This window comes from Malania oleifera, chromosome 8 (genome assembly GCF_029873635.1).
Source record: "Malania oleifera isolate guangnan ecotype guangnan chromosome 8, ASM2987363v1, whole genome shotgun sequence".
NCBI classification, from domain to species: domain Eukaryota; kingdom Viridiplantae; phylum Streptophyta; class Magnoliopsida; order Santalales; family Ximeniaceae; genus Malania; species Malania oleifera.
Window position 1 is genome coordinate 74,870,243 of NC_080424.1, and position 27,427 is coordinate 74,897,669.

Below are 27,427 nucleotides of genomic sequence, written 5' to 3' on the forward strand. Positions count from 1 at the left end.
AATCACAAAATTATTCTAAAGAGGACATCTTACTAGTAAGAATTTAAAATATTTGTGTTGAATATTTAAATTATAAGTTGTGTTATATAGTTGAGAACAAATGAATTATTAATAGATCAAAAAAATTTCATAAAAGAATTGTCCAAAAAATCTTCTAATATTTCTGAACTATCTTACCACTATGATGAACAATAGTTTTAAACTTCGTTTACATAGGATCATTTGTCTAAAAAACTATCCAAAAAATTTTCATTAGAGGCCTCGTGCCCTTATCTCATTGACTTATACGTGGCAAGAATCTTGAGTCGAGGTGGTCAAGATTAGGTTGGGATGAGCGAGATAAGAATGTTACTTTATTGGCCAGTGGCCCATTGTTCCTTTCTTCTATTTTCACGTTAACCGCGATGCAAACATTGAAATCACGGGCCCGTGACTTTTAATGTTTCTATCTAGGCCGAGATTCGACACAGGGCACCAGATTCAGTGTATTTAACGTAACACGAAGAAGCCAAAGACCCCGTCTTCTTACAGCGAGGGGAGCTTCGGTCGGTATCAGAGAACAGGAACAGGGGAGAAGAGAGAGCTAGAGGAGCTGCTTCGGGGTTGAGGGATCGGTAGAGAGATCAGGTGGCGCGAGACTGCGCGGTCGAAGATGCGCCGGAAATGTGGAAGGAGATCGGAGACAGAGAAGCTGGTAAACTCCCCCCTTATTCCTTCGCCAATCGTATTAGATCCAATCGTCTCTCCTCCCTCCACCTGTCCAATTACAAAGAGATTATTTCTCCTCACAGAGGCTCCATTAATTCCCTTCAGGTTTCTCTCTCTCTCTCTCTCTCTCTCTCTCTCTCAAGTATATCCTGTTTATTCGAACCGGATTGATCGTGGATGCTACTACGCATGTATGATGAATTGTTGGTTGATTTACATAATGGAATAGTAGACCTAGTTGGTTTTTTATGTGAGCGTTGGGCCACTTTCTTCGAGGACTGTTTGGAGCTAGGACATTAAGCTTAAGGCTTGGCACACCTTTTGAAACACCCTGATTGAACCTTTGCGTTGACTAAAAATTGGAAGATTCTGCCATCTTATTGGTGTCTTACTAAATTACATCGTAGTTCATGCAAGTGCTATGACCTAATTAGCATTAGACCCAGAACCAATTGCCAAAAGGTGGAGTGGCTCATTCTATTTATATTCTCACATATGGTAAATTTTCAATGTCAATCTTGGTGCATGGCATGCTTCCATGTTCTGCAGCCCACATCCTTGGTGGCCTCGCTCTATAAACTAAGGTGCCATCTACTTGTAATTTTAATTTTGTTGGCATTCATAGGGTGTCAGTGATCTTCCTGTGTATTTGCTATCATGTATGCAAGTTCATGATATTGGTGCTTGATAGCCATCCTGCCAGTGCATCTATGAGTGCATTTCGAATCCCCTTAGGCCCACCTGCACCACATATAGATGTGAGGCTTTGCGTTGCCATGGATAAGGAAATTGTTGCTCCTTAATATCAGCTCGAGCTTTTGATGCAGTGTGGGTGCCAGATCCTAACAAATCTGGACTCTCGGCTGCATTTTCTTAGGTTGCTATTTTCTGCACAGCTTTGCTAAGTGGCTGCACTCTGTTGGACCCAATAGTGTTAGCTACAACTAGTTTTAATTCAGTCTATAGGTAGCCCTTTCCTTCAGCTCTTCTCACTCTGATAGTTCCTCTCTTGTTTTAGGTTAATTTTTCCTCTTGAGATGGCTTTCATCTGTGGCTTAAATGTGTTATGGGGAACCTATTCAGATACCAAACATTATCAACTTAATAAGCATCCAACCAAAGTCAATTGACTGCTAATGACATCACTTGCATTTTTAAGGAATTTTAATCAGATGACGATGCTAGGAGAACTATGCTAGTGTTGGAATGGTCTCCTATTTTGATGCAGAAGGTGGAGTGCTTTGGGACACCTTTTGAGGAGAAAGAGGTGAGGAGAGTGGTTCTTTAGAATTTAGATGAAGAAGGGTAAGGCTCTGGTCCGTATGGATTTACTATATATTTCTTTCATTGCTGGGTTATTAGGATGATTTGTTGAAGTTTTTTGGGAGTTCTTTACTAATGGAGTAGTAAAAGTAGTGTTTAGGGGTTTTCATTTGACCTTTATTAGCCTAGTACATGAGGGATTTTTGGCCTATTAGTTTGTTGGTGAGTTTATATGTGATCTTAGCTGAAGTTCTGCTGAATAAATTTAGTGACATTTTGGATAGTATCATACTACCATTTCTTGTTTTTAGAGTGCCTTTATAGGGTACATCATATTTTGGGTGCTGCGTTAGGGGTTGATCAGGTTGTAGAGGACGTAAAACGTGATCATAGGAAGGTGATTATTTTTAAGCTTGATTTGAAAAGATGTATGATATGGTTTGTTGGAGGTTCTTTGATAGTGAGTTAGATGGGGTAGGGTTTGGTTTTAGATAGAGAAAGTGGATTAAGGGGTCGCCTTCCCTTGATTGCTTTGCATTATGGTTAATGGTGTGGTGATTTGCGATTTTTTGGAGGAGGGGGCATGTTTGTCAAAGCAATTCTCTATCTTTTCTCTAGCTTGATTATGGTGGCTGTTCTTTCTAGGATGATTAGTCATTGAGAGAGGTGTTGTGGAGGGTCTTAGAGCGGGTCCTGAGGATGTTACTGTTTTCTGATTTACAGTTTCTTAATGATACCATTCTTTTTCTTTCTAATGACTTAGCTTGTTTTGCTATAGTCTCACTCTTTTGCAAGTCTTTGAGAGAGTGTCAAGGTCAAAGGTTAATCTTTTAAAAGAGTTGTCTGGCTCATTTTGTATGGGAATGTTTGTTAGGAGGTAACCCTAGAGTTTCTGTGTTTTGGGAATCCTATAATTGAGAAGGTAGCTAGAGATAGGATGTGTGGAAGGGGCCTTTTTTTTTTTGAAAAGAAACCCCAGGAGGGCATATTACTTTGATCTAGGCAACTTTGTCTTCCATTTTCTTTATTTCTTGCCCCCATTTTCAGCTTCTTTGTGGGTGTTGCTTAGAGGTTGGGGAAGTTGATAGAAAGATTTCCGGTGGTCTGGGGTTGCTGAGGCCTGAGGGTAAGAAATATCATTTAGATAGGGTCTGTAAATCAAAATATGAGGGTGCTTGTGGGCATAGGAACATAGTTTCCAAAAACATTGCTTTGGTGACATAGTAGTCAAAGGCGCAAGTCGCACCGAGGCGCGGAGGGTAGTTGGAGCCAAGGTGCGACTCACGAAGGTGAGGCGCACAATTATTAAAATTGTGTACAATGCCTATTTGGTGGGTAATTGATATAAAAACGCATCAATAGTTATATTAAAATTTTAAAATGCCAAAATATTCAATAGTAAATATGACAACCAAGTACCAAGTACCCAGTGAAACAAACATGGTTCAACATAAGTAATTAGACATGCAAGGGTTCAAGCTTCAAATTAGAAATGAAATGAAATTGCCAGGCCGAAGGCCCAAAAGCATCTTCAATATCAAAAGAAAATAGTACAATAAAACAGCAGCTAAACTCAGTAAAAAATGTTATATATTAATATATTTCAGAAAAAAATGTACAGTTTGTATATTGCACTTCCAAACAAATTACAAAACAGCACCTAAATTCAGTAAAAAATGTTATATATTAATTATAAAGTATAAACTTGCATTAAACTACATAATTAATTACGCATTTATATAATATTAACTTAGAGGCTTAATGCAAGTTAATATTATAAGAAGAAGTAGCCGGCAGGAGGCAGCAGAACTGAAGAAGAACTGAAAAAGAAGAAGAAGCAGAAGAAGAACTGAAAAAGAAGAAAAAGAAGAAGAAGCAGAAGAAGAACTAAAGAAGAAGAAGAAGAAGCATAAGGAGATGATGATGATGATGGCGACGACTTAATAGTTTGAAAATTGAAGCAACCTGACGACTCACGAAGGTTTGAACCTCAAAGATGAAGGGCTCCTGCTGGTTTGAAGGCTCGAAGGCGAAGAGCTCCTGCTAATTGGAAGGGTCGAAGACAAAAGCCTTGTGCTGGTTCAAACTTCGAAGGGTTGAAAAAGAAGGGCTCCTTCTGGTTTTGTACTGCTACGAAGGGCCGATTGGTTGAAGACGAATGGCTCCTGCTGGTTTTGTGCTGCTTCGAAGGGTTGAAGACAAAGGGCTAGGGCTGGTGTGAGTCGAACTGTCGAAGGCTGGATTGCTGGAAGAGGGCTAGGGCTGGTTCTGGTTACGTTTTGTTTCTTAACAGCTTCAAAATTTCAAGGCGCGACTCACTGCGCCTGGAGAATCAGTGTGCCTACCTGCGCCTTTTGAAGGTCTCCTCGCCTGAAGAAGAATGAGGTGCTAGCTTGGCCGCCTCGGTGGCACCTGCGCACTTTTAACTACTATGTCTGGCGACTAGTGAGTAAATGGCCATGGTGTTCTTTGGATCCTGAATTCCCACGGCAGAAAGTCATTTGTAGCAAATATTTTTTAACCAGCAAAGAGAGAATATATCAAAAGGGAATTAGATTCAATATTTTCCTTCTTTCTTACTCGAATGAATGTTTGTGGCTTTCCTTATTTCCTTTCATCCATAGAAAATATGGGATCTAATAGCATGGTTGGCATGCTAAAGTTGGTATGCCACTTATGTTAGTCCTTGGGTGTTTATTTTGCAAATTTCTCATTTTTCATCCCTGGATTAGATCTAGGTTTGCTGATGGGAGGAGTGTTCATTTTGGGTGGAGCCAAAGGATCTTTGGATTGGGACTGGTCCTTTTTATATTGCTTGCCCTTGTCTATATTGCATGAGTTGTATCTCGAGTTGCGATGATGCTCCTATATCTATTTTCTTTGGTTTTGAGGAACAGTGCTGCATGGAATTTTTATTTTAGAAGTGCTTAGAAATTTTATTTTAGGAGGAGTTTGAAAGAGAGAGAGACATCTGATCCAACTATTAGGCGTGCTTGGTTCTTTCCTTCTTGCTTCCAGCTGTGACCATTGGGTTTTGGTCATGGATGGCACCGTAGAGCTTTCTTGCAAATCTTCTTTTGACCATCTTACCTGTTGTTTTATTGGTTCTTATTTTCCATTACACTCTACAATATGCAAAACTAATAGTGTTTAGTCATGGGAAATATTTTCTGAAAAATTTGGAAAAAGGTTTTATGTGAAAATGAAAATAGAAATTCATGTTCAAATATAATTTTGAAGTCAAGATATCTTATCTACTTTTCCAAGTTTATACTAGACTTAGGATAACATCTTTTTAATGTTTTTTTTTAAAGATTTTCAAAGTTCATTTCTCAAGCATGCCACTGCCACTGCCACCACCACCACCAACACCACCACCACCACCACCACAACCACTATTATCATAGCTGCCAGTTGCCACTACAATCCATTGCTTTGTTAGCACCTAATTTTGTCCAGGCTAACTGTGAGCCTTCAAATAAATTTGTTTTTATTTTTATGTTCAGCTTGCAAATCAATTTTGACTTATCATGCATGATTGAAATTTGCTCTTTTTCTGCTCTTTTTTTCATTTGTGCGCATGTTTTCCCAGGTTGATGGTGAATGACAGTTTTATTCAAAATAATTTTGGCATTAACTTCACAATTCTTAATCTGTTTAAGGCCAATCATTAGTCCACGAACTGTGGAAACTTTTAGAATGAAAAAGAAATTTGAATCCATGGTTGGGTCTGTGACCATGTGAATGGTCAGTTTTATTGATTTATTTTTAAATTTCTGATTGATTTCAAGATCAAGGTTTATTCACTTGCTTAATTTTTGAAATCCTGATTTATTTTCAAAGCTGGAATTAACTGACTCAGCTTGCTTAAATTTTATATTTGTTTCATAATCCAGATTGTTGTAGAACTGTTTCAATTTTATAACTGTCCAATTTTGAAGTGGAAGTTATTTTTTATTTCAGGATCTATTATTTCATATTTGAAAAGCGATATTCAAAGCTGTAATAACTATTGTGGGATTAAGATTATGAGTCATATGATGAAATTATGGGAAAGGGTAATTGATCATAGAATAAGATTAGAAATGAAGATTTCAGAAAATCAATTTGGTTTTATGCCTAGGAGATCAACAATAGAAGCTATTTATCTTTTAAGAAGTTTAAAGGAAAAGTTTAGGAAAAAGAAGAAGGGCTTGCATATGATTTTTATTGATCTAGAGAAAGCTTATGATAGAGTATCCAGGAAAGTACTTGGGTGGGTGTTAAAAAAGAAGGGAGTTTGCAGTAGATATACAGAGGTCATTAAGGATATGTATGATAGAGTAGTGACTAGCGTTAGGACTGTAGGAGGAGATTCTAGAGAGTTTCGTATCACAATAGGTGTACATCAAGGTTCTACTTTAAGTCATTATCTTTTTACTTTAGTAATTAATGAAATTACTGGGAATATTTAGAATGAGATTTTCTTGGCGTATGTTGTTTACAGATTATATCATGTTAATTGATGATAGTGGGAGCGAAGTGGAGTCTAAACTCGAACTTTAGAGAGCTACATTAGAGTCTAAAGGGTTTAGGATAAGTAGGAATAAAACATAATATATGAAATGTAATTTCAGTAAGGTTAGGAGGAGCAATGGAGAGAAGATAAAATTGGGTAATCAAGAGATTAATATGACTAATAGATTTAGATATCTTGGATCTATTATGCAAGATGAAGGGGACATTGAAGAAGATGTAGTACATAAAATTAAGATAGGTTGGGTGATATGGAGGAGTGCGTCAAGCGTGTTGTGTGATCGGAGAATACCCTTAAAAATTAGAAGGAAAGTTTTATAAGATGGCTATAAGACCAGCTATGCTTTATGGTTCGGAATGTTGGGCAACTAAGAAACAACATGTACAAAAAATGAAAGTTGCTGAAATGCGTATGTTAAGGTAGATGAGTGGTTTAAAATTGAAAGATGAAGTAAGAAATGAACATATACGCAATATTTAGGCATAACACCTGTTGAAAACAAGATAAGGGAGGGGCGATTTAGATCGTTTGGGCATTTGAAACGCAGGCCTAGTAGACCACCTGTGAGGAGGAGTGAGTTAGTTATAGTTTCTGGCATGAATAGGGGTAAGGGTAGGCCTAAAATAACGTGGAATGAAGTAGTAGGGAAGGATTTAATGACCCTTAATCTAATCGAGGAAAATGCTCTGTATCAGGTGAATTGGCGGAGAAGGATCATGTGGCCGACCCCTCCTTGTGGGACTTGAGGCTTTTTGTTGTTGTTGTTGTATCTATTGTTTTAATTGACCTAATTTTAAAATCCCAAGTTTATCTTAACCTGCTTAATCTTAATTGAAAATTCGCCCAAACTTGAATTCAAACCAACACCCGGATAGAAATCCGACCAACCCAAACTTGCATAATTTTTTTTTTTTAAAGAAATAAAAGTGATTGAATTTTCAAGTTGTTGCAAACAGAAAGTAGGGGACAGAACTTCGATTGTTCTGCTGATTCCTTCCATGTGCAGCTGACCATCGTCGGCAAGAAACTGGTGCTGCGCATCGCCTCCAGCTCCTCCGACCAGCCATCTGAATTTGCCTATAAATAGACATCTGACCCAAGCACACAGGGGGGATGGGAAAAACACAAGAAAATTCAATCTCCCTCACTTCCTCCCTTGTGCAAATCTTCTTCTTTCTCTTTTCTCCATGCTGCTCCTGCGATTGCTGCATCCATCACTGCCACACTGCTGTTGCCACCACCACTGTGCCACTGCAATTGCACCTCCCCTGCAATCCAATACCTCCAAGGGTCCCGCCACCCCCTCCAGTTTTGGCAAAGTCCAGTGTCTGCAATAAGTTTCTGGTCTCCTCCTCGAAAATTTTGTTTTGATTGCTTTGTATTTTTTGGTAAACAGCTAAGCTATTAAGTTACCAAAATGTCCCTATATGAAGGGATGGATTGGTGCATGCCCCTTGATCTGTGGTTGGTTGGAAATCAACCCAACCCCAAACCAGTTTCGGACTACCAGCATGGCCTTGATACTGCACTCTTTGCACTTTGAAATAATGTTGCTTTAGTTTAATGGAGACATGATATTTCAGATGCATTAGGGTTTATTGTCTACATAAGGATATTGTTTTTAGGCTTTTTAAGTTGTTGAACTTAATTCCATTTTGAATGATGATGTTATTAATGCCATTATCTTATTATAATAAAGCATGATGCATTTGAAACATGAAATTCTATTTGGAAGGTGTGTGCAGGTGCATGCAAACATGGGTAAGTATGTGTTTTAACATGGTATATATGTGAACATATGACTGTTATGTGTGGCTATGTGCATGTAGGTTTATGGGTGTATAGATATGCTGATATGCATGTAAGATGTAATATAAGCTAGTGTTTGTTTGGGTGCCTACAGATGAGTTTCTCGAGTAATGAAATAGTGATTTCAGGGCCTACTCATGGAGCTATCTTATAGAGTTCAATAATATATTCATGGGCAAATGATAAAAACATATAATCTAATTACATAAAAAGAATACAAAGAAATGAAATAATTTGTTCTGTCAAACCAAGTTGTCACAAAAGTGCTGGGAGGGCCAGTTAAAAATTGATTAAAAAGTTTTAAAAGTTAATAACCTTTTAATTAAGGTATAGCAGGTCACCCCAAGTCCCTGCATACTAGAAATAATTGAAAAAAATAACTAATGCTAAAATTTATTTTAAGGGAATTTAATCTTGATCACTTTGAGAGTGTTGAAGTGGTGGTCTGAGAATTAACTATAAACAATCATAATTAATCAGGTCCTCACGAAAGTGCTGGGAAGGCCCATAAAAACTAAAAAACCAAAAATAAAAGACTTAAACTGAAGCTGAAAGTCAATAATCAATGGGCCACTCCGAGAGTGTTACAGAGGCCTGCTAAAGATGAATCCTGTAAGTTACTTGGTTCAACCCAGAAGTGCTAGGAAATTCAGATAAAATACAGTCAACCTTGACACTTTGAAACACCACAATTGCAAAAACGCAACCTGAAACACGAGGGCCACCCCAAGAAAGTGTTTCGAAGGTCTCCTTTGGTAGAAGGTAAATTGTTTTAGTTAAGGTCCAAATGTCCAATGATGGTTGAAGTCTCATGCAATGGCAAAGCATCCAACACAGCTGAGGACATGAATCTTAATTGAAGAGACTTTCAAAGTCTTGAGTACCCTAAAAAGGATTTCTGATCATCATATTGCTTTTGCTGCTCTATGTTTGACCCCTATGCTTGAGTTGTTTTTCTATGTCCAATTCTCCCTTCTCCTGTGATTCCCAATCAGCCCCTATGCTTGCAGCTTGCCCTGCCGCGACAGCCTCGGTTTTCCTGTTTCTGTATACTGTACTGGTTGTTTTTCTTGAGCCTGGGGGCAGTTCTCTCCTCTGGCAGGAGTTGCTTGCCTTGAAGGAGAGACAAGCATCAACTCTGCTCAGGCTGCCAGTGGCTTCCACATGTGCCACAAAGCCATACATTACCAAATGAAGAAAGGCTAACGCCCTTTGCGATTATTTATGTTTTCTTAGTTTTCTTTCCTTATTTTTACTTTTGTAATTCCTAGTCAAACAGATTGCAACTAGGATGTGCATGCCTATGCATAAGGACAAACTAATGATCCTGTAATAATTAAACTGTAAAATTTATTTTACTCATTCTTGTGGATGAAATGTTTATGTTATATTCCTCTTTTTATACGTTCTGTGCACAACTTGAGGGATATGACCCTATGTGCTTGCTGGGCTTGCCAAGGCCAATATTTTCAGTTTTCTCTCCTTTTTCATTTTTTTTTTTGGAATTTTTTATATGACATGATTCAAAGGACAAAAACCAACATCAAAACACTTCTTTCAAGATTTTTGGTGAACAAATTGTTAAAGCTTGATATGCATTGTTGGCCCACAACCTTACAGCTTAAGCTTTTAGGTAAAGCGGTATTCTAACAAAATTTTTAAAACCCTTGAGAAAGAACCTATAAAGTCCCAAATTTGTGGAGAAATTTGTGAAACTAATAGAAGCCCTTTTATTTTTACTTTTTTTCAAGTTTTTGAAAATCAAAGCAACATGAATAAGAGAAAAGAATAATGGCATACATTTCTGGTAAAAGTTCACCCCCCCCTCCCCTGGCGGGACAAAATACGATGTCAATAGGTGAAGTGGCCTATTAGGTTCATATACTCATTTTTTCCCCAATTTTTTTTTCCTCAATGTGGGATTTGGTGCATAATAATAAGCAGCTACCATCATGTGGTTGAACTTGTATATCTCAAATTGAGACATCTTTGTCATCTTCCATAATTTTTTCCCCAAAAAACTTCTGCAATTATCGCCTTGCTGTGAGTTTTCATATTGTATTCTCAATTTTTTATTGTACTGATAGATAATGGAAATTATTGACAATGGAAAGTACTCTAGAATCATTTAAGTTTTTTGTTTTTTGGCAATAACAAAACGTTTAGTCTGGACTGACTTGTACTGCATATAAAACTTATTAATTTTACAACCTTCTTGCTTTGAGTTGCTACGTTATGGTGATTGGCTTAGGCTGAATTGGTAGCCACTTACCATTTATATAATAAATTCATTGTTCTAGATCAGCCTATGGATCATACACTAGATGCAATAATTATTCAATTTATTAGATTCCACACATGAATTCAGATTCCTTTCTTTTGACCTTCATGTCTTTTGTGTTTGGATACATATATTCTTAGTTACCTTTTTTCCATATTTCTGTTGGCAACTATATAGCAGCATTTCACTGGACATGAATTTTTTGTTGTTTAAGACACTTTTGGAGCCAACTGTTTTGATCACAAGCTCAGGTTGATTTGACAGATGGCCGATATTTGTTATCTGGTGCATCAGATGCATCGGCTGCTGTCTATGATGTTCAACGTGCCTCAGATTTTGATGGAGATGGTTTGGTTGCAAAACACAAGTGCATATTTTCTGTTGATAAGCGACACGAATATGGGCATAAATATGCCATATCATCAGCCATATGGTATCCCATTGACACAGGACTGTTTATCACAGGTTCATATGATCATTATGTCAATGTTTGGGATACCAACACCACACAGGTATATGTCATTACTAAATCTATGTTCTCATGTTCCATTAATTTCTCCGTCATGTTTCAATTTTAAGGTAGTTTGATACTTTTTCTTGTTTATTCATTTTCATTGTATTTTATTTCGTAGGTGGTAATGAATTTTAAAATGCCAGGAAAGGTTTATAGGACTGCTATGTCTTCGCTTGCAACATCTCACATGCTAATTGCTACTGGAACTGAAGATGTTCAAGTTCGTTTATGTGATATTTCTTCAGGGGCATTTGCTCACACATTATCTGGTCATCGGGGTATGCAGATGACTTTGTATTTTTTTTTTTTTTAATTTTTAAAATCTACCTTTTCCTTCTACTGTTTACAATTTTATTTTTGTAATACAAATATCAGTTTGGTTTTGACCCATTAGTTGTTTAATATTATCCAATTAAACTTTGTATTTTGCTTGTTTGATATGAGTCATGACTCATCCTTCATGTGTTGTTAATTTGTGTAATGCTAAATGTGGCATTAATTTGACTCATCCTTCATGACTTGTCCTGTGATGCACTTAATGTCCTAATTTTTTCACACACAACCAGTCCCAAGCCCGGGTAAAGGAGGAGGCAAGTTAGGTAGCTGACAGCCAGCTTAAAATTTGTCAGATCACTATGATATGAATCCTTACCGAGTATTTGCTGGGGCGTCCCCTACGAGCGACGTGTTGCACTTGAACCACCCGGGTGTAGCGAAAAGTGGGTGAGGGTGGGCTAGGTCGTCGCCCCGAAGCAACGCGCTGTGTCAACGCCTGGGTACGGTGTCAAATATGCGAGGGTTCCTGCATCATTCTGGACGTGGGCAGGTAAAGACGTTAGTTTAGGAAACTAGGATTAGATTAGCAACTTAGAATATAGGGACACTTACGGGTAAAAGCATGGAAATTGTGGATACAATGATTAGAAGAAGAATTAATATAATTTGCCTTCAAGAAACTAAGTAGGTGGGGGAGAAAGCTAGAGAAATCGATAAATCAAGATTTAAACTTTGGTACACTGGAAAAGAAAAACATAAGAATGAAGTAGGCATTGTTATAGACAAAAACTTAAAAGATAGCGTTGTGGATGTAACTAGAGTAAGGGATAGAATTATAAAAATCAAGATGGTATTAGGACAAGAGATAATAAATATCATTAGTGCTTATGCTGCTCAAGTTGGCTTAGCAGAAAATCTTAAGAGACAATTTTGGAAAGATATGGATAGTATTGTACAAGACATACTAGGGACTGAGAAAATATTTGTAGGAGGAGATCTGAATGGACACGTTGGAAGAGATAATAAAAATTATGAGAGGATGCATAGAGGGTATGGATATGGAGACAAAAATGAGTCTGAGGAGATGATCTTAGACTTTGCTATGTCATATGATTTTAGTATAATGAATACTTGCTTTAAGAAAAGAGAAGAACACTTAATAACCTTTGAAAGTGGACAAAATAGAAGTCAAATAGATTTTTTTTTTTTAACTAGGAGGGTCGATCGTTTATCATGAAATGATTGTAAAGTTATTTCATGTGAAAGCCTAACCACACAACATAGAGTCTTAGTGTTAGATATATGTATTAAAAAATGGAAGAAAAATGATAAAATAAACCAGTGTAGGAGAACTAGATGGTGGAACCTAAAAGGAGAAAATATAATAAAATTTAAAGATAAAATGGTCTAAGATGAGGATTGGACCATAGAGAATGAGATAGATACAAATACTCTTTCGAATAGATTAGCTAGCTCTATTAAAAAGATAGCAAAAGAGATTTTAGGTGAATCAAGAGGAAGATTCTCGAATAGCAAAGAGAGTTGGTGGTGGGATAAAGATGTACAAAAAATCATAAAGACAAAAAGAATTTGGTATAAAACATGGCAAAAATGTAGAAACAAAGATAACTTTAAAAAATATAAGGAGACAAGAAAAGATGCAAAAAAGGCTGTTAGTGAAGCTAAATATAGATCTTTTAATAGTTTGTATGATATATTAGGGTACAAAAGAAGGGGAAAGAGATATATTTAAACTTGCTAAAGTTAGAGAAAGGAAGAGTAAGGACTTGGGAAATGTAAAATGTATAAAAAGTGAGGATGATATTGTCTTGGTTAAGGACGAAGATATTAAAGAAAGATGGCGAAGTTATTTTAGTAAGTTGTTTAACGAAAACCAAATAGAAGACTTAAATTTATAATTGTCAAATGAGGAAAAGACTAAAAATATAAGATTTATTCGCAAAATTAGAGTTAACGAAGTTAAGTTTGCACTAAAAAAGATGAAAATAGGAAAGCTATGGGACCAGATAACATCCCAATTGAAGTTTGGAAATGCTTGGGTGATAACGAAATCATATGGTTAACTAATTTATTTAATACAATTGTAAAAACTAAGAAAATGGCAAATGAATGGAGGAAAAACACTTTAATACCTATATACAAAAATAAAGGAGATATTCAAAATTGTAATAACTATTGTGGAATTAAACTTATGAGTCATACGATGAAACTATGGGAAAGGGTAGTTGAACAAAGATTAAGTGTAGAAACGAAGATCTCAGAAAATCAATTTGGTTTTATGCCTAGGAGATCTACCACAGAAACTATTTATCTTTTAAGAAGATTAATGGAAAAATTTAGGGAAAAGAAGAGGGACTTGCATATGATATTTATTGACCTTGAGAAAGCATATGATAGGATACCTAGGGAAGTTCTATGGAGTAATGACCAGTGTAAGGACTATAGATGGAGAAATTAGAGAATTTCCAATTACCATAGGTGTACATCAAGGATTTGCTATGAGTCTTTATCTTTTTACTTTAGTGATAGACCAATTGACTAAGAGTATTCAAAAGGAGGTTCCATGGTGTATGTTGTTTGCAGATGATATTGTATTAATTGACGAAACTAGGGACGGAGTAGAGGCTGAGTTAGAATTATGGAGAGAAGCTTTGGAATCTAGAGGCTTTAGGATAAGTAGAAATAAAATGTAATTTTAGTAATGATAGGAGGAATATTAGAGACAAAGTTAAACTTGATGATGAAGAAATAAATAGCACTTGTAGATTTCGATACCTTGGATCTATTATGCAAGATGAAGGAGAAATTGAAGATGATATAATGCATAGAGTTAAAGTAGGTTGGGTAAAATGAAGAAGTGCTTCAAGTGTGCTATGTGATCGTAGAATACCCTTAAAATTGAAAGGGAAGTTTTATAGGACAGCTATAAGACCAGCTATGCTATATGGATTGGAATGTTGGGCGACGTAGAAACATAATATCCAAAAAGTAAAAGTTGCTGAGATGAGAATGCTTAGATGAATGAGTGGTATAACATTGAAAGATAAAGTAAGGAATGAACATATTTGTTGTAAGTTAGGTGTAGCTCCTATAGAAGATAAGATAAAGGAGGGACGACTCAGATGGTATGGACACTTGCAACGTAGGCCACATAGTGTGCCTGTGAGGAAGAGTGACTTAGTTACTGTGGGGGGCAGTAGAATGGGTAGGGTAGACCTAAAATAACTTGTGAGGAGATAGTAAGGATTTAATATCCTTGAATCTATTAAAAGAAATGGTCCATGATCGCATAAATTGGCGGAAAAAAATTCATATAGCCGACCCCACTTGATGGGACTAAGGCTTGGTTTTGTTGTTTGTTGTTGTTGTCTAAATGTGGCAGACTGGCAGCTAAGCTAGACCATTCATAATGTGCTCAAACTCTTACTGTGGATTGGTGTTTTTGTCTTCCAGGTGGCATGAAAAGGGCCTGGTGGCATTTCATTTGTATTGGGGTTCTCATTCTTATTTTTGTTTTACCTTTTTTTTTTTTTTGGTGGTGTTTACTGTTTAGCTTATCATCAACTTTAGGAGGTCATTTAACACTTGACTCTTTTTGGTGCTAAAATCAGTTTGAAAGTAAGAACCATGCTTTTCAGTATTGTTTTCTTCTAGAATGACATATGTTTGGGAATGGAAGCTTATTAATCACTTCAACAAAGAAATAAAAAGGTTTACAAACGGCATCTTATTGTTGTAAACTTTCCAATATAATACCTAGAGAGGGAAAGTATCCAAAAAAATAAAAAATCTAGAGATATGTTCACATTTTAATCCTCTTTTCCTTTTTCTCCTCTGTATTTTTTCATCTTAGCACAACCGTAATAATTCTTTAGATATATGACACCTATTTGGTTGGTATAGGCTCTGGATTGATGGTTGAGTGTGTCAGTATTTGCGTTTTTCTTTTCTTCTTTTAGGTGGTGGAAATGTTTGAAGGTTTTGCTGAGTAAGCTTTTGCCTAAAATGAGCTGTTCAGAGAGGGACACATTGACGAGGGTTTTTTGTGTTTCATATGATATTCATCATGGGAGCCGTGTCCTCCTCATGTCTTGCAAGTTTTAACCATGACGACTTTGTATACTCTCCTTCTCCTTCACTTGTGTGTACCTGATACATTTTCTTATTGACGCATTTTCTATTTAAATCTCATGGATATATAGTATGCATTCTATTTAAATAGATTAGTATGTTATGTGTCTGGGACAATAATCCGTCTGGCTAGCAAGACCATAGCCATGCATTTAGGACCTCATGATTTTCTCGTATCATTTCCTTGATGTCAGATGGTGTAATGACTGTGGAATGGTCAACTTCTAGCGAGTGGATTTTGATGACGGGTGGATGTGATGGTGCAATCCGTTTTTGGGACATCAGACGGGCTGGATGTTTTCTTGTTTTAGATCAATCGCATTCCCAGCTTGGGAGACGGCCACCCCTCCTTGAACGTTCTGCCATGAATAAGGTTTCCTTATGTTGTCTTTTCTGCCCTAATCATTTTTCAACGCTAATATTGTTGGTTGTACACCAATTTATGTTCAATTTATGGCTGTCTGCTCTACGTCTCTGTCTTGTAAAATTATTCTAGAAATATGGTAGAATTAGAACTATAGTTATTTTTGTTTTGTTTGTTTTTTACTTTTTATTTTTCTGTTTTTGAAATCTAATACTTGACTTCTACAGCCCCATGAAGATTAAATTCAGGGAAAACAACCATGGGCATTGAAACTTCGTAGATATGCATTTATGTGTATGATTTTTTTTTAATGCTTCTCTGAATGAATGCAGTCATTTACAATGACAAATTGTTTCTGTTTCTTTAACTGAAACTGTAAAACAGTCTTATTTTAGGATGGACATGTTTCTCTGTTTATATATAATGGCTGCATGTGGTCATTTGGTCAATCACTCCTTCCTTATAAATTTCTGGGGTTGATAAATTTTGTTCTATCCCTCACCATTTTGTCTTTCTGATCTATAAGGGGGACATTGCTGTGATGTTGATGTGAAATTGTGAACTGAAATTCCATGTAACTTTAAACTAATGTGGATGTTACTTCCTGATGCTGCAGAAAATGAAACCGTGGGAATATTCATCTAGATGGGTTTTGTCAAGCATCGTTGATGATTCTTTTGTTATTTTTTGCTTTGACTATTGTAATTCTTCATTTTTGGACTTGCATTAGGTAGCTTTTGATTAATGCTTCATCCAGCCATAAACATGGATAGCTTTAATGTTTAAAATTTTCCTTTCTCCTACAATTGATATGCCATCTGTTCTTTCTCAGGTTTCAGCATCGAAGTCCTCGTTGGCAGGTCAAAATTCATCTGTAAAACAGCAGGCACTGCAAAGGAAAATAGCCAATGGGAATGGGTCAAAATCATCATCTAATTGTAGAATTCCAAACAGAGCCAAAGGATCTGTTAGGCGGAGATTACATCCCGGGATGTTGTCTAGTCAGGATCGAGCCACTGCACATTATGGTGCTGTTACTGGTCTAAGAGTAACAGAAGATGGCATGTATCTTTTGAGCGCAGGTTGAGTTAAAAATTGACTTTGTACTACTACAACTACTACTATTACTACTATATCTTATTGGTTTCTTATGCTTTTAAGTGTATGTGTTTGTGTGAAGAAAATTTTATATTAGTTAATATTGATGGTTTTAAAATAGTTGGAAGCCAAAAGGCTCTATGTGACTGAATGCAAAAAACAACTGTCAGAAAGGAACATTTGGAAACTTTGATAGGGTTAATATGCTGCTGCAATTTGCAAGCCATTGATTCAGTTTTCAATCTAATCAGTTTTCATGGATATATATGAAAAATTATAATTTAGCAAATTCTGAAGTATGCTGGTTGTGAGTTACATGTAGCTGAGTTTTGAAAATTTGATATCGTGGCTCATAATGTTGTGGACGTTTTAACTTCTTGACAGCAATGGTAACACTCATTCCTTTTGTTTTTATACTTTTTAAAACATATATTTTTTTGTTAATATAATATATTTGGTGTTTTTATTTCTAAATTAATCAGTAAAAAAATATAAAAATATTATTCTCTTTTTTGATAGCCAAGAATGTAAAGGAGCCTATGGTGACTCCATTACCTAAGGCAAGAATGTAAAGGGGCCTATGGTGGCTCCGTTACCTAACCGGTGGGGCACCTTCTCCATGCACACACACACAGCTGTTGTAATTTCAGGGTTTGCTAATTGTTACTGAAGCTTCTTGCACTGGGAACCTAACAATTAGTTTATTTATTTGTTCATTTATTTTTTATGTTTCCATTGGTAGCTGTGCTCTTTTTGGAATCATTGACCTTGAGCTGTATACATGCGTTTGTTCTCTGAAGTACTAGCTGCTGCTGTATACATGCTTTTGTTTGTTGTTAACCATATCAAGTTGTCAACCAAGGTTTATTATTTTGCTAGTTAATCAGTACATTTTATCTTAGTAACTAAATATTTAATGCTTGATACTGCATCTAAAAGCTTGATACTACATGTCTGCATCTAGAAGTAAGAAACCACAATGAATTAACAAGAGTTCATGTTTTATCTCTCAATAAATTAACTACAATTCAGATTTTCTTGTTAAATGATAATACAGCTCAAGTTAATTTCTCTACGTTCCTGCTTTCAATTTCAGGTTCTGATTCAAGATTAAGGTTGTGGGATATTGAATCTGGCTGCAACACACTAGTGAACTTTGAAACTGTTCGTCTGCAAGCCAGTAAGGCAATACAGTTAGCCACGACTCAGGATTCAGCCCTTGTGTTTGTTCCTTGCATGACATCTGTGAAAGTGAATGTCCTTCCTATGATTTTTATATAAGTTTGTTGGTGAATAGGAAACATGAAGGATTTCTGTAAACTGAACTTATTTTTGGATTTTTTCAGGCATTTGAAATGTGGTCAGGAAGGACATCTATGACATTTCGTGGTCATTATGAGCATGTGAATTGTTGCTGGTACAGCTCACAAGAGCAGGTACAACTTCATCACTCCTGTTTCCTTTTTGTGCCTTCTTTTGTTTTGCAATGGAGAGCAATAGCTCCAGTAAACAAAGAAACTAAATTTTCTTCCTAGGAAAACATGTCCCTACAACTTTTGCAGAAACCATGAATGTGTCAGAAAATTGGTGAACCGATTGCACAGAAATTGCCCTCTCACAGAATGTGTGATGTCACCACCTCCTAGTCGCTGAACTGGATTTGTTCCTTGCATGCCTAAATCAAACTTGACTTTTTCTTCTTTTCTTCTTTCAAAATTATACCTCCTATCATTATACTCTCAACTTCACCAAGTGTGATATTGGTCTGTGGTTTATCAAGTTATGCCATTCAATTGAAAATCTTCCCAAAAGAATTTATCAAGTATACTTTATGATATTTTAGACTTGATGAATCTATACTCTTAAGTCCTAACATTTTTTTAATAAATTTACTAGTATAAGCCGTTCTCACTGCTAATTATAATCCCTTTTGGATTTTGATGTTCTTTTGCCAAAGAATTAAGTGATAATTGTAAAAAGGTGAAGCATGAGAAAATATGCATTTGATTTTATGTTTGTAACATTTGAAAATGTATGGAAACAATCAATGGGGAAGAAAAATATTAGAGAGATGAAAAAGTAACAATTGGTAAGTATCAGCTTTATTTATTTATTTATTTTGTTTTGTTTGCGCTACAGTGAAGAGACACATTTCTAGTTTTAATTTCCAACATTAAGTTTTTTAGATAAAATCAGTCATTTTATACATAAATATAAAATAAATGACTGTGTGAATTTAAAATAATTTAAATGAAATCATTCATAAAATTTCTAAGAATTTGAAAAAAAATAAGTCGTTCAAAAAATAATTTTATTATTTTCCAATTGTCATGTACAATAAGATTGTTCTTGTAATTCTAAAAAGTCAGTTTTGTAATATAGTAATTAAAAAAAATACTTTAATAAATTGTATTTTATCATTCTTTTTCTTTTGCTTTCTTTTCTTTTGGCTACTAAGAGGTTCCCTATGAAATGAGGTGTGGAATAGAGCCTGCATTTTTTTTATTTTAATGATATTTTTTAATTACTATTTGAGTCGAGGAAAAAATTTGCATTTGTTCAATTAGGTTTTTAATTTGTTTAAGTTTTGAAAATATTAATCAAATAGTTGCTAGTTTTGATTTTTAGTTTATGTTATTGATTTTTAATTTTTCATTTCTTGTTCTATATATGGTGACTAATATAAGGAAAAAGATTTAGCTTGTGTTTCACATGGTAATGAAATCATATGATGTGTATTAATATAACTTGAAAACTTATTTAAGTAGCAAGCATTCAACAGGAGGAAATGACATTGCTTTAATTTACTTGAGGATGGATGCTTTGAAATGGCCATACAAGTAATTAAGCAATAATGGTCTGGAAGCGCATGAGAAACTAATGCATTTAATTTTATGTCTACGCATTTGGTCTATCTTGTTAAAGACTATTTGCCAGCAGGAGATAGGGAATAAGTCTTTTAGAAAAAGGGGAAAAGAGTGTAATCCACTGGGGGGGGAGGGTGTGTGGGTGGGGGTAGCGGATGGGGATGAAAAAGATTAAACTGTACTTTAGGTGATATATAATTATGCAAAACACGAAAAAAAAAAAAAAAGGATTCACCAGAGTGAGGGACTAATTTTACTTCTATAATTGTTTTATTCTAACATCCTCTCTCTCTCTCTCTCTCTTCCTCCCACTTCCCCTACTTGTATGGGCATTTCAAAGCATCCAACCTTAAGTAAATTAAAGCAATGTCGTTTCCTCCTGCTGAATGTTTGTTAATTAAATAAATTTTCAGGTTAAATTAATATAAGTCATAAGATTTCATTACCATTAAAGTAATGCATTTATTTTGATGTCTACACATTTGGTTTATCTTTGTTAAAGACTGTTTGCAAGCAGGAGTTAGCTGAATTATTCTCACTAAGCTATCTTAGCCTTGTTGCAGGAATTATACACGGGTGGCAATGATAGGCAGATTCTTGTTTGGTCTCCGTTCAAATTTGTATCTGATGAAGTGGTACATCCTGGTTACAATCTGGATTTTCCTTGAATTCTACATTTAGTTACCAAGTGTCGAGGGGCTAAATAGTTTTAGAGCTGTCAGGTATCTGGTATCTTATGCCAGTTTGATGGATATGCAGGACGAAAAGAGCAGAAAAGGGCAGTTTCCTTCGCTAGATCAGGATAACTGGAGTGATTGACATTGGCTGCTGCCTACATGTTAATTTGTATGATAATCTCTTTATGTTGTTTATTCACGCTCTGTTAGCATGTACATAGTTTGTTCATTTGTTGCTTTCCTTACGCTGGCTTTGTTTGGATTTACATTGTATGCTAGTATTGCTGTTCTATTCTCAAAAGTATTTGTTTTTCCTTTAGTTAATTTTGTATCTAATTAGAAGAGTTATGGACCTAATTCTGATACATACTGTCATCTGCAAGCATATGATTGTTATTAATTGTTATAACAGAATCTTAAGCTTGCTTTGTCATAGTGTATGGATCCTGTTTGATGACGTTGTTAGAATGATCTTGTAGGCAAAATGTGCATTACCAAGTATGACACAAGAAGGAATTTTTTTTAAGGAAAAACATTTTAAATTGATGCTCTTTTTCAAGTTAGAAATACCTTTGCTATGACACTCCTATCAAAAACAATGTCTTTAACTACCCGACCTATGAACTTTAACTTTACATTATTAGTGTTTTACGCAAGGTTAAATTTGTAATTTTAGTAATTTAAATTTCTTCTAAAATTATATTGTATTCATCCCAATATCCATTCCTTATGCACCCTATGTCTAATAATTTTTTTTCAATTTCTATCATGGAATTTTGTCATGTTTTTGTTGACTTGTGCTGAGGCATCATGTGTGCATTACTTCATTTTTTTCATTGTCTTCGTAAAATAAAGATGTTTGGAGTTGAATCACATTTGCTATTGTTAATATACAAATCGTCTCCATCTCCCCATTGATCATCTGAGGCTAGAATGATAACAATAAAAACATTTTCTTCGATTGAATCAATTTTGAATAAATCAAGCTATGTCTAGATCTATTATGGATCTAGTTGGACTCAACTGGTTCAAAACCTAAAAAGAAGCCTTTTTAACTCCTCTTTATATATATATATATTGCATGATTGCCTTTCATTGTGTCACGATTCAAGCTTGTTCAGGGCATTATGTTTGCCTGTGACTTCTTGCCTTGCGTACATGGGACGGTTAACCATCATGTAAACAGCAGTATATGTTTTATGCTTATGTAAAGTGGGAGTATTTCTTGGTCATTTTTATGTTTCCTAGTGCTAGAGCTAAAATAACATATAAAGCTCTTCAGGGTAGGGTGAATGTTTACTAGTCTTGTAAAACACACTAGCATTTCTAAACTTGTTTAGCTTACTTGCCTCCCTCGCTAAACACATATTGCCTATGGAGGTGTTGCTAATGGATTACTTTGCTTCAATGTTTGCAGTGTGATTCTCAATTGCTTACATTACTCCTTATTGCTTCTGCTTACTTTACAAGTTGAGAATGTTTTCATGTGGTTAACCATATTATACTTTGGCTGACTAGTTAATTAAGAGTACTTTAGTTAGTGCTGCACGACCCTTTACAAGGTGTGAAGTGTTCTGCCTGAGAATCATTGCCTCTCCACTTAGGTTGGCTTGATAGAGAGAAGAAAACAGAATGTTAGCTTTCTGTTGAAGTATATAAAAAACTTGAATTTAGGATAAGAAAATCAAACCATTTTTCACTCTTGGAGGAGTGTAGTGTTCTACCCCTGAGAAAGGGCAAGTGCTATTCACATTTGGGTGTCTTCTCAAGATTCCAAGTTTGATTGTTAATTATTGTTTGTTGTTGTTATTTTAAATTATTATTATTTTAATTTCTTGCTTTTTAGTTAGAGAAAGCATATGCATGAACACCCCCCCCAACCACCCATAAAGTGCTGTTCATATTTTTTTTTTTATCCCTTCCCTTAAACAATATACAGTTCAGTTTAAAATAATTTTTCTTGATTCCTTCCCTCATTTTTTTTTAATTGTATCTCAGTGCCTTTGAGTTTTTACTAGTAAGCTTTTAATATCATGTTGTATCAATTCATATTCTATGGACTACATTATTGTTTGATCTTTATATTTATGCACATGTATATTATTTCATGCTATTATTACTTTTTCTTTTTTATGGAGATGGTAAGAATATATTAGCGCAAAGGGAAAAATGTTGCAAGAGAGATCAAGCTTATACTAAACTATAGCATCTACCTTCGACATCAAACATATTACTAACAAAAATGGTCAAATTAGGAATAATTTCTTTGAATAATATGGCATTTCTTATCTTCAAAGATGGTGGGTTGTAGCTGCTCAGGCTAGCTTGTTAATGACTGCAGAATTATTGCTTCCAAGAGATGACAGCACTCCTAGCTTTTGACAGGTCTTGGGATTTTAAGAAGGCTAAGGACTGGTAAAAATCTTTAGTAAATTGACAAGCAAAGAACAAATGATCCCTTCTTTCACGGAAAAGTTTGCAGAAAATATAGCAAGGATTAATGGTCCCATTCCAACTGCAAAGCTAGTCAAGAGCGGCTAGCCTATTTAGGATGGTTAGTTTCAGTCACACATTACATGTGTACTAGGGCAACTTGGGCATATAAGGATGGTTTGAGCTCCAACTTCATGAGGCGCCTTTTATAGGACAAATCCGTGAAGCCAGTGGGCCAAAGCAGACAATACCTCACCAAATTAGGTCCAAGATTGTTACATTTGGTATCAGAGCCACTCTGGGGGTACTGTCATGTGAGACCATGCTTGGAGACACTCTAATGAGGATGTTAGAGATTATATAGGGGAGAATGTCATAGTCTCACATCGGATGTGTGCTAGGAAAATCTTGGGCTTATAAGAATGGTTTGGGCTGCAACTATGTGAGGTGTCTCTTATAGGACAAATCTATGAGGCTAGTGGGTCAAAGAGGACAATACCTCACTAGAGTTGAGCCCAAGACTGTTACAGCTAGCCAGCAAATGCATTTCTATGAATATTATGCTTGAGTCAAATGGAGGAGTGCTAGTGTACTCGAGCAAATTTAACTAAGATGATTCCCCACTGTATAAACAGTAAAAGTTCTAGAAATAGTAAGAATCTAGACAATTGAATCTTCCATATCAAGGTTGGGGGGGAACTCAACTCTCTTTTTTATCTCAGGAACTCTGATAGATGCTCTTCTTGGCCATTTACATTGTTAAGCCTTTGGCATTGAGGGGGTAAACCAAGCTCAATAGAAATATTCGGGCTGAAGTTTAAATCCAATGGGCTCAAAGAGTGCCAAAAATCACAAAAAAGAAGGCATTTCTGCCAATGCCAATACTGTGTTTATAGCGACCATTTCCTGACTTTTAGGATTCTTTTCCTAGTCCAAGAACAGTTTGGAGGTGGTTTTATGGCCCAAATGCATTCTTTGTTCAACTTGTATGTGTGGACCCAGGTTACCCAGTGAAGAAGAGAGGAATAGAATATGTGCTATACCATTTTATAAGCTGTAACATCAAATCCAAGTTGAGATCTGCTTGATTCCCAACCCACCTTCTGAAATGGGCTCACAAACTCTAGACCAGCTAACCTTGCAACCTTTAGAATTCTAGTCACTGCCTTTCCATAAAATTTTTTTCATCTTGCTTCAATTTCATTGATAACAGCTTAAGGAGAAACATAGATGAGCTCCAATGGCTTTGAAAAAAAATAGCAAAATAGAATTAATGGCTGTAATCTGCCAGTCTATTAGGAGTGTTTGTGAATCCAATTTTAGATCTTAGATGAAATTCTTTTAATGAGGATATTGTAATCAGCTTTACTAGGCTTCTTTGCAACCAAAGGAAGATCCAAATATTTTTAATGGTAACACACACGCTGGGTCCCAAAAAATTGAAATAATATTGTCCCTATCAGATTCAAGACATACCAGAAGTGAACAAATATGATTCTAGGGTTGCATTGTAATCTTGAAAGGATGTAGAATATATTTGAAACATTCTTGATGCTTTTTGCTGAGATGGGATCCCAATGAGCAAAAATTAGAAGAACATTAGCAAAACATAAATTTATGATTCTCAGTTTGCTGCACTTGCTATGATTCTTCAATTCACTACGACTTGCATCCATTTGTAAAAATCTTGGAAAGACTTCTATAACTGTAACAAAAATATAGAAGGGAGAGAAGATTCCCATCACAAAGTCCCTTTTCTTAATGAAAAAAAAAAAAAAAAAAAAGGCTCAATGAGCCATCCATGCATGAAGAAAATTAAGGAGAAGAGATTCCTTTACCCTATTAGTGAAGTTAGGAGGACTTGATGATGAAGTTCCACTTAGTAGAGTCAAAAGCTTTTCTGGGATCAACCATCAAAGCCATTTTAAGAGGACCCTTATTTAAATGGTAATAATGATGGGTCACTTCAGTCAGAAGGATATTATCCTGTATAGTCATTCCTTTAACAAAAGCTGTCTGATTTGTGCTAATAAAAGATGGTAAATAGGATTGGGGCCTATTAGCAAGAATTTTAGTGATGTATTTATAGAGAAAATTGGAACGAGATATAGGTCTGAACCCTGCTCACTTTGAGGGGTTCTTTTATTTTTGGAATCAGCACCAAAGCAGTGGTATTAACTTGCCTCAACAGTTTGGAGTCAGAAAGTAGGGAATAGCTGCATTGACACCATCTTCAATAATATGCTAACAGGTTTTGCAAAACCTGGCATTAAGATCATACAGGCTGGGGGCTTCATCTTCCGAAAAAGAGGAGAGTTTTCTTGATTTCTTCCTCATTAACGGGTTTATTGAGCTGGCTCTCTTGCTTTGACCAATTGAAGTTTGAAAGATCTTTTACAAAAGCCGGATTACAGGGAATGATGGAACTGTTTTTGGTTCCTTTTAAGCTTTGATGAAAAGAGAGCAGCTCATCCCTTATGTCTTCAAAAGTCTCTGATTTCCTGCATTCATAGTTAATCAAATGCCTGATTTGGTACTTGGTTTTCTTGTCATTAACAGGAAGAAAGACTTGTTATTTTACCCCAAGCTGAAATCAGGATATCCTGGACTTAGGCTTTGAGATACTTTCATCTGCATTGAGCATATTTAGGTAGCATTCCTCCTTTGAAGATGCATTAGAAATGTTTCAGGACTTGGACAATTCAATAGAGCTACTGAGCTTTATCCAGCTCTTCTTTTCTTGATTAATTCTATCACTAATATTGAAAAGAAACTCCTTGTGAAATGAACATAGAGTCATCTTGAGAGTTTTCAACTTTTGACATAAGCTGAGCATAGGATTACCAGTTATGGAGGTGAATTTCCTAGAGTTTTGAATATCATCAAAGAACTTAGAATGGGTAGTCTAGCAGTTAGGAATTTGAGAGGAATTATGTGAGCACCTTTAGAAATTTATTTGAATTTACCATAACAAAAACAATGATTAGAAATAATAGGAGGTAAAAGGTCCACACCAAGATTAGGAAAATCCATGTTGCTGCACTGACAAACCATAGAAAAAACAATGATCATAAATAATAGGAGGTAAAATGTCCACACCAGGATTAGGAAAATCCATGTTGCTGCGCTCCTCTGTCAAGTTTCTGGCCTTGGGGCTTGAATCTCTCTCTCTCTCTCTCTCTAACCAAGTAAACACTAGACCAGAATAAGGATAATCATCCAAGCTTGAGTGCAATAAGAAGCCCCTGCAATCCTTCATACCTGCCTAACTTGGGATAGGAAATGGGACTGCTGCTTTTGTAAAATCTCTAATTGTGTTGAGAAGTCACCCAAAAGAAACCAGGGAAAACCATTAGATTTATTTGATTAGGGTAGTAATTGAGACCACAATCCTCTTCTTTCATAAACTCCTTTTGAGGCATACACAAATGAAATCCAAAACGTTGGGAACCTAGAAGCAGGCACTTCCAGTGAAACCTGTTGAGGATGAGGATTTATCTCCATGATATTGAAATGTCATAGCAACCTGACATTTTGTCCACAGGAGCCTCTCTACTATAATTTTGAATAAATGACCAACTTCTGTTTATATTAGAAGAGATTTCACCAAAGTTGCTATAATTTTAGTTTCTAACTGGCAAGCATACTGATATCTTTTGAGGAAATGAATTTGCTAGCTCTTTCTGTTTACAGGGATACTTTTTCAACTCGCTTGGTTCAAGTTTGGCTTGAATTTTTTGGTGTTCTACCTTTTTTTTCTTGGCACCAGAGCTGTTGGTATTTGAGCTTTCGACAGTAATGATCTTTGTATATTTTTGAATTGCTGATTAGATCTTTCAAGTATCATCATAATCCTCGTTTACCTTTGCTTTGCCAACAGCAGTGAAAGGGGAATTTTGATATCTGATCTCAGCATTAGCAGAATCCCTATATATTGCATGCTATTGTATGTGTGAGAATCTGAATGACTATAATTATACACTAAGTCATCAATATTCTTTTCTTTACCAATTATAAGGTGGGAGAATTTTGCTTCATATTATCAGCTTTTCTTTACCAATGAGCTTTTGAGCGTCATTGGCACATTTGTTAGGTTGATTGCATTTGATTGGCTTGATTCACAGCAGCAGAATTCTTGGGGTTATCATATTTCTTTTGAGTTGCTAAAGATGCAATAACAACAGTCTGTCTTATCTTTCTCCGCTCTAATATTCTCTTTAAGAATAACAGATTCAACATGGTTATTTATTCCATCATTTAGAAATAAGTAAGAGTTGTTTAAATGGATCTCCTCCTCATCATTCTCCTCTTATCTTTATCCTTTTCTTTGTGGCCTTGCAATTATTTGCATTATGATCCTAGCTTGAGCAATTTTTACCACTTTTGAGGTCTCTGGGAATATTCAACATCAGCAATTACAGTGTCAACTCCAGGAATCAATGCCTCCATACTACTAGGTGAATCGTCAT

General features: G+C 35.7%; 1 protein-coding gene across 2 annotated transcripts; it reads left to right on the forward strand.

The window, feature by feature from the left end:
• Window positions 1-370: 370 nt before the first annotated feature.
• LOC131162062 (WD repeat-containing protein ATCSA-1-like) lies at window positions 371-26,949 on the forward strand. 2 transcript variants are annotated; one of them, XM_058118192.1, is made up of 10 exons: window positions 423-813; window positions 10,829-11,089; window positions 11,210-11,369; window positions 15,714-15,892; window positions 16,716-16,965; window positions 18,078-18,232; window positions 18,328-18,417; window positions 20,412-20,483; window positions 20,608-20,694; window positions 26,652-26,949. In XM_058118192.1, exons 1-9 carry the CDS (start codon window positions 664-666, stop codon window positions 20,665-20,667), a joined length of 1,377 nt encoding a protein of 458 aa, XP_057974175.1. In that variant the 5' UTR covers window positions 423-663; the 3' UTR covers window positions 20,668-20,694; window positions 26,652-26,949. The 2 variants fall into 2 exon arrangements, with proteins under 2 accessions (XP_057974174.1, XP_057974175.1); XM_058118191.1 differs by lacking the exon at window positions 26,652-26,949 and having other exon boundaries at window positions 371-813; window positions 20,608-20,958.
• The last annotated feature ends 478 nt before the right edge of the window (window positions 26,950-27,427 follow it).